This window comes from Nyctereutes procyonoides, unplaced genomic scaffold, assembly GCF_905146905.1.
Source record: "Nyctereutes procyonoides isolate TBG_1078 unplaced genomic scaffold, NYPRO_anot_genome, whole genome shotgun sequence".
Classification (NCBI taxonomy): domain Eukaryota; kingdom Metazoa; phylum Chordata; class Mammalia; order Carnivora; family Canidae; genus Nyctereutes; species Nyctereutes procyonoides.
Window position 1 is genome coordinate 6367709 of NW_026575036.1, and position 8305 is coordinate 6376013.

Sequence of the window (8305 nt, forward strand, 5' to 3'; positions counted from 1 at the left end):
ATAGTGCTTCTGAATTGGCTTTCTGACATTGAATTGTAATCCAGATTTTGTAACTCTGTGGGAGAGAGGGCTGTTTCTGATTCTTTCTTTTGAGGTGAGGTTTTCCTTCTAGTCATTTTGCTCAGTGCAGAGTGGCCAAAAACAAGTTGTATTGGGAAAAGGAGAGAAAGAGAGAAAAGGAAAGAAAAGAGAAAAAGAAAAAAGAAAAAGAAGAAAAAAGAGAAGAAAAAGAGAAAGAAAAAGAAAGAAAGGTGAAAAAAGGGGGGATGGGGAAGCAATCAGAAATCAAAAAGAAAAGAAAAAAGAAAAAAAAAACAAAAAAAAAAAACACGAGGGAGTATCTTCTGAATCTGTAGACTTTAAGTCCCTTGACTTCCCCTGGAACTTGTCCGTCTAGCTGGTCTTCTGGGGGAGGGGCCTGCTGTGCTGATTTTCAGGTGTTAGCACTTGGGGGAGCTGCTCTGCCCCTGCCTGCTGCAGGGCTCAGCCGCAGGAGGAACAGCCGCAGTTGCTGTGGCAGCTCTGGAAGCCTGGATTCAGCCTCCGCAGGAACTACGGGGCTCTCCGTCTGCAGGGCCTGGAGGCTCCGGGGCGGGGCCGCTGATGTGCTCAGCTCGGGGGCAGGAGTGTCCTTGCTGTCCTGGGCCCTCCCAGCCGCTGCCTGTCCGGGGGGGGGGGGGGGGGCGGACGGATCCTGGGCTGTGTCCCGGTGCCCTGTGCTCCGGGGCCTGCGCTGTTGGATTCGTGCTCCCGCCCCGCAGCTCCCTCCGTGGAGCTGCTCCCGAGTCCCTCCGAGCTGCTCCGGGCCCCGCCGTGCGCGCTGCAGCCCTTAGGGAGCTCGGTGCACTCTCCCCGGGTCGCAGGTGCCTGTTAGTGTCCCCGGGAGCCCGAGGGCATCCCCGCCCTCCTGGGTCCTGCTCCAACTCCCTGCTGGCCCCTTTCCCCCCGGGAAGGTTGGTGCAGCTCCTGCTCCTCCGGGACGGGGCTCTCCTGTCCTGGGGACACTCGCCCCGGCCTCAGCCCGGCTCCTCGCGGGGCCCCTCCCCCTTGGAGGCCTTTTGTTCCTTTATTTCTTTTTCCCCGTCTTCCTACCTTGATAGAAGCGCGAACTCTTCTCACTGTAGCGTTCCCGCTGGTCTCTCTTTACATCTCAGGCTGAATTCGTAGATTTTCAGGATGGTTTGAAGGTTATCTAGGTAATTTGGTGGGGACAGGTGATTCGGGGACCCTGCTCTTCCGCCATCTTGCCCCTCCTCTCTGTTTGATGGGGTCTTTACCTGGTTTTGGGATCTAGATAACGCTGGCTTTATAGAATGAGTTTTTCCTTCCATTTCTATTTTTTTTGAAACAACTTCCATAGAATATGTATTGAATGTTTGGTAGAATTCCCCTGGAAAGCCATCTGGCCCTGGACTTTTGTTTTGGGGGCAGGTTCTAGCTAGGGGGTTTATGTATCTTATTCTTCCAAAGAACCAGCTTCTAGTTTTGTTGCTCTAGTCTACTGTTCTTCCTGTTTCTATTTCATTGATTTCTGCTCTAATCTTTATTATTTCTCTTCTCCTGCTTGGCTTAAGCTTTATTTGCTATTCTTTCTCCAGCTGCTTTAGGTGTAATATTAGCTTTTGTATTTGAGATTTTTCTAATTTTTTGAGAGAGGCTTATATTGCAAGGTACTTCCCTCTTAGGACTGTCTTTGCTGTATTCCAAAGTTTTTGAACAGTTGTGCTTTCATTTTCATTTGTTTGCATTAATCTTTTAAATTCTTCTTTAATAATTGGCACATTCATTCTTTAGTAGGGTGCTCTTAACCTCCAAGTGTTTGAGTTCCTTCCAAATTTTCTGTTGTAATTGAGTTCAAGTTTCAAATTATTGTGGCCTAAAAATATGCAGGAAATGATCCCAATCTTTTGGTAGTGGTTAAGACCTGATATTTGACCCAGCATGTGATCTATTCTGGAGATTGTTCCAAGTGCACTTGAAAAGAATGTGTATTCTATTGCATTAGGATGGGATGCTCCATATATATCTGTGAAGTCCATCTGGTCCAGTGTGTCATTCAAAGCCCTTGTTTCCTTGTTGATCTTCTGCTTAGATGATCTGTTCATTGCTGTGAGTGGGATGTTGAACTCCCCTACTATGATTGTGTTATTATTAACGTATTTCTTTATTTGGTTATTAATTCCTTGATGTAATTGCTCCAAATTGGGAGCATAAATATTTATAATTGTTAGATCTTCTTGTTCGATAGAACCTTTAATTATGATATGCTCTCCCTCTTTATCTCTTACTATAGTCTTTGGATTAAAATCTAATCTATATGATATGGGGATTGCTACCCCAGCTTTCTTGAGGTCCATTTGCATGGTAAATAGTTCTCCACTCCCTCATTTTCGGTCTGAAGATGTCTTTAGGTCTAAAATGAGTCTCTTGCAGACAGCATATGGATGGGTCCTGTTTTGTTTTGTTTTTAATCCCGTCCGATACCTTTGTCTTTTGATTGGAGCATTTAGCCCATTTACATTCAGAGTAACTGTTGGAAGATATAAATTGAGTGCCATTGTATTATCTGTAAAGTCCCTGCTCCTATAGATTGTGTTTCTTATCTAGGTTATTCTTGGGCTCTCTCTTCGCTTAAAGGATCCCCCTTAATAATTCTTGCAGGGCTGGCTTGGTGGTCTCATATTCTTACAATTCCTGTCTGTCCTGGAAGCTCTTTGTTTTTCCTTCCATTCTGAATGACAGCCTTGCTGAAGAAAGTATTCTTGGATGTGTGCTTTGCTCATTTAGTACCCTGAATATATCATGCCACCCTTTTTGGGCCTACCAGGTCTCTGTGGATAGGTCTGCTGTCAATCTCATACTTTTCCCCCTATATGTTAGGAATCTCTTGTCTGGAACTGCTTTCAGGATTTTCTCCTTATCTCTGAAATTCACAAGCTTAACTATTACATATCAGGATCTTCTTCTCTTTTTATTGATTTTGGGAAGGGTCCTCTCTACCTTTTGGATATGAAAGCATGTTTCCTTCCCCAGATTAGGGAAATTCTCAGCTATTATTTCCTCAAATATACTTTTGGCGCTCTCTCTCTCTCTCTCTCTTTGTACCCTTGGGCACTCCAATAATTCTGATTTGTTTCTCTTCATGGCATCATTCATCTCTTTTGTTTTATTTATTTTTTCATAAGAGACACAGAAAGAGAGAGACAGAGACATAGGTAGAGGGAGAAGCAGGCTCCATGCAGGGAGCCCAACACAGGACTTGATCCTAGGACCCCAAGATCATGCCCTGAGCTGAAGGTAGATGCCTAACCACTGAGCCACCTAGGCATCCCACACCATTTATCTCTTGGAGCCTCTCCTCATGTGCTATCAGTTGGTTTTTTCTCTCTTTTCCTCAGCTTCCTTCCTTTTCCTTTTTTTTTTTAATTTATGATAGTCAGAGAGAGAGAGAGAGAGAGAGGCAGAGTCATAGGCAGAGGGAGAAGCAGGCTCCATGCACCGGGAGCCCAACGTGGGATTCGATCCCAGGTCTCCAGGATGGCGCCATGGGCCAAAGGCAGGCGCTAAACTGCTGTGCCACCCAGGGATCCCCGCTTCCTTCCTTTCCATTAATTTGTCTTCTATGTCACTTATTCTCTCTTCTGCCTCATTTACTCTGTCTGTTAAAGCATCCAATATAGCCTGCATCTCAGAATATTTTTAATTATGGCCTGATTAGATCTTATTTCTGAAGAGATTAATCTAACAGATTATCTGAAGTCTTCTATGCTTTTTTCAAGCCCAGCTGGTAACTTTATAATCGTTATTCTGAACTCCATTTCTGACATTTTACTTAAATCCATATCCATTAGATCTGTCGCAGAGAGTATTACCTTGATTCATTCTTTTGTTGTGAATCTCCTTCTAGTCATTTTGTCCAGTGAATAGTGGAAGAAAAAGGGAACTGAATCAAAAATATCAACCATGACTCAAGCAAAACACAGAGTAGACAAATCTGAAGGGTCAAAAACCAGAAAGGAAAAGAAAAAGACAAAGAAAAAGAAAAAGAAAAAGAAAAAAGGGGGAATATAATCTCACAGAGTGGACAAAACAGGGTGATCCACTTGGTCCTGAGTGTATTTGTATATTTTGGTTTATTTCTAGAAGATACTAAATTCTAAAAGTATAAAGAAGTAAATAAATTAAATAAATAAATAAATGAATAAATAAATAAACATATATATACAAATATGTATTCCAGTCCTTTGCAGGGTCCCAACACAGAGAACTGTCATCCAATTGGGTCACAGTTGGTGGTTTATGGCAACTGGGGCTGAAAGCCCCCTCTTGGGCTTCTAAACTAAACCAATTTCCTGGCTACAATGCTTGGGAATTTTGTCGCTCTGGAGTCCCTGTTCTTTCAGTGCCTCTGGGGATCTCGAACCACATTGTCCCACCTGGGATTCTACCCCACTTCCCCTGAGCACCTTTCAGGCAGAGAAGTCCTTTTCTCGAGCAAAGCTCTAAAGGTCCGTATTTTGAGCTCCAGGGCTATATATCACTTCTTGGTAGCCGATTCACAGAGGCTCCTTTCCCCCACCATTTATCTTCTGGTATATCCCCTCCGTTTCTCTTCTCTGCACTCCCACCTTGCAAAAAGTGGTCACTTTTCTATTTGTACATTTCCAACCTTTCTTTTCTTACATCTCAGATTGAATTCATAGATGTTCAGGATGATTTGATAGTTATCCAACTAAATTAAAGGGACCAGATGAAATGAGGACCACTAACTACTCTTTCACTATTTTGCTGATAGAAGCAAATTAAAGTATAACTAATATACAGTGTTGTTGTATTACTCTCAAGTGTACAATATGATTCAACATTTCCATACATTTCTCAGGGTTTCATCAAGGTAAGTGGAAATTTAATTCCTTTTATCTATTTTACCTTATTGGCCCACCCACCTCCCCTTTGGCAAACATCAGTTTGTTCCTTGTATTTAAGAGTCTGAAGTAGGTTTCCCCCTTTGTTTGTTCATTTGTTTTATTTCCTGAACTCTGCATATGAGTGAAATCATATGGTGTTTGTCTCCCTTTAAATGACATGTTTCACTTAGTATTATTCCCTTTAGGTCTACCCATGTTGTTATAAATGGCAAGATTTTTCTTTTCAATGGCTGATTAATATTACATTATCTACACATAACACATCTTCTTTATCCATTCATCTATTTGTGGACACATGGGTTGCTTCCAATCCTGGCTCTTGTATATAATGCTAAAATAGCCCTATGTGTGCATATAGCTTTCCAAATTCATGTAAATAAGAAGCTTTTGAGTAGTAAAGGAAACCTACAACAAATGCAAAAGGCTACCTACTAAATTGGAAAAAATATTTGCGAAAGATATATCTAATAAGTGCTTAATATTCAAACTATATAAAGAACTTATACAACTCAACCTCAAAAAAAATCCATTTAAAAAATGGGCAGGGACCCACAGGTACATGAAAAGATGCTCAGCATCACTAATCATCAAGGAAATGCAAATTAAAAATACTATGAAGTATCACTTTACCTTCTCAGAATCGCTAAAATTAAAAAGACAAGAAATAACAAGTCTTGGCTAGGACATAGAAAGAAAGGAAGCATCATGCACTGTTGGTATGAATGTAAATTGATGTAGCCACTACAGAAAACTGTGTTCAGGTTCCTAAAAAAAATTAGAAATAGAATTACCATATGGTTTAGTATTTCGACGACTGGATATTTACTCAAAGAAAACAAAAACACATTTTCTAGTTTCTTTTAATAATTATTGTTTTAAAGCTAGTAAGCAGCTACAGACACAACTGCAAAGTAGAAAAGTTATTTAAAAAAAAAAAGAGGAGAAAGCAAAAGACACATCCTTTACTCCACAATACGGAGCTGTATTAGTGTCCTCCCTCACCAAATCCCATGGCAGGCCGAACTTTCCATGTGCTCAAGAGGACTCTCCATTTTTTGTGCAGGAGGATGATACTGCATTCAAGTGTGATGATATCAAACCAAATATGTACTGGCACTGCTGAGTTCAAGTCTAAAGTTCATGCCCTAACTTCAGTGGGGTTAAGTGACCAGGCTGTGCTGGATCCCATAGCCAAAGTAGATAGCAAACCCAATCAGCATCCAGGCACCAAATAGGGCCCAGGTGCCAGCTGTCAGCTGCATCATTAGGTAAAAATTCAGAAAGATGCTCAAGAGTGGGAAGAAAGGCAGACCAGGTACCTTAAAGAGAGGGGCAGTGGAGCTCTGTGGCTGTCTCCAGATGACCCCAGTGATCCCAGTGATGAGTACCAGGAGGAGCACAACCACTGTGATCCACATTGGGTCGCCAGAAAGCAGACCTGGCCACTGAGTCAACACCAGGCAAAGCAGAGTCAGCAGCAGAACAAGCAGTGAGGAGCAAACAGAGACAACCTGGCCAGAGAGTGGAGTGGGGGTGGAGCTGTTCGGAAGAAATAGTCTAGATAGAGTCAGCTTCTCTGCCATAGGTCCATTCTCCTCTAGTACCTGTGCTTCGTTTTCCTCATTCTTCCTCTCAGGCTGATACCTGAGGATGAGTACACAAATAGCAACAAGAGAGTGAGGTATCAGGGACCCAACTGCACTGAGGTCCACAAGATAAGTGAGTCCAAAGAAGAATGTCATGACTGCTACAATAACCCAAATGATCACGATGACCACAACCTGGGTGACTATGCCAAAATAGGTCCTGGGAAGGGCATAGAATAGGAGGCCATCATCTGCCATCATGTTTATATGACTATATATGGGGAGTGTAAAGTTTAAGATGCGTGCAGAAAGAATACAGAAAAATCCAAAAGATACAACATAGAAGGCAGGGACCCAGCCAATATGGAGAAATACCTCAGGCAAGGGGCTACCAGGTCGAAGCTGGTAGTACGGCACCATGAGTGTAAGGGCTGCAGAGATACCAAAATACAACAAAGAGCTGATGAACAGTGAAATCACAATGCTCATAGGGATAGAATGCTGGGGATTCTGGGCTACTTTACCTCTGGTCACAATGTTGTCAAAACCAACAAAAGCATAGAAGCAGGTAGCTGCGCCACGGAAAATCCCCTGGAAGCCAAAAGGCATGAATCCTCCAGAGCCCAGAGGTCTCAAACTAGAGGTGTCATTGAGTCCAGCCTTCATGTAGTCCTCTTCTGTGAGCTTCCAGTTGCGCAGATCTCCCTTAATGATGCCAGAGATGATGACAAAACTGAGAAAGAAAACTTTAACCAACGTGAACCATTTGGAAATCTGGGAAAACCCCAAAACCCACAGATTCCGGAAATCAATGAGGAAGAACACAAAACCCATAACAAAGAAGCCTAGATATTTTTCAAAGACACGGGAAACATATGATGAAATGTTCTCAGTCAGGGTCTCAGATATCTGGTCCCCACGCAGGTTGTCAAAAATTAACATCCACACCCAAGCCAACACAACTGCATCAGCAAAAAGGAAGAGGAGGAGGTTCCAGCCAGTGACAAAAGCACCAAGTTCACCTACAGTGACATAGGTGTAGACATATGCAGAGTCAGCATGAGGAATCCGGATACTCAACTCTGCATAGCACAGCCCGGCCAACAACGAGGCTAGGCCAGCCACCAAAAAGCAGATCACAGTTGAAGGTCCTGCTTGATTACTGATCACCTCCCCAGCCAGGACATATACACCTATACCCACTGTGCGGCCCACACCCAGGGTCACTAAATCCAATGTGTTCAAATATCTGATCTGGGTCACATCTTGCTTCAATGTTCGTCTGCGCACCAGCTTTTGACCAAATCTGCGAAGTGCCTGACACAGCATTTCAGCTGGAATCGAAGAGGATTCTATGATCAGCGCTGTAGCAAGCCCAGAGTGGAGAGAGTCTGTGATCTGATTCAGTGAGGCTGAGTTAAGCTGAAATGGGTTGGGGCTGCTGACTTCCTTTGCTCAGGCTTCAAAGATGCTGCTTCATATTTCATCTGGTACGTGCTGTCATTCCATAATGCCTAAGTAAATGGTAAATATTTACTGAACAATGGTGCTAAACCAACCAACCATAGCTCAGAAGTCCCATGTAACCTGTCGCAACCCAAATATCACAGAAACTGACTCTAAAGGACACCGTAGACAAATCAACCCTGCTTTCCCTACAGAAACAAGTACCAAATATCTCCAACATTCTGCTTTTTTTAAAAAAGATTTTATTTATTTATTTGAAGAGAGAGAGAGGGCACTCCTATGCACGTGTGCATGCACGCGCACACACACATACACAAAAGGGGG

General features: G+C 42.9%; 1 protein-coding gene across 1 annotated transcript; it reads right to left on the minus strand.

Annotated features, from left to right (window-relative positions):
* Positions 1 to 951: 951 nt before the first annotated feature.
* Positions 952 to 7843, minus strand: LOC129505551 (cationic amino acid transporter 3-like; the record flags this gene model as incomplete). Its single annotated transcript, XM_055318588.1, has 2 exons — positions 6098 to 7843; positions 952 to 969 (listed from the first exon to the last, which is right to left on the minus strand). Coding segments are annotated over exons 1-2 (1764 nt in total), but the record flags the coding sequence as incomplete, so codon positions are not given.
* Between the last annotated feature and the right edge of the window lie 462 nt (positions 7844 to 8305).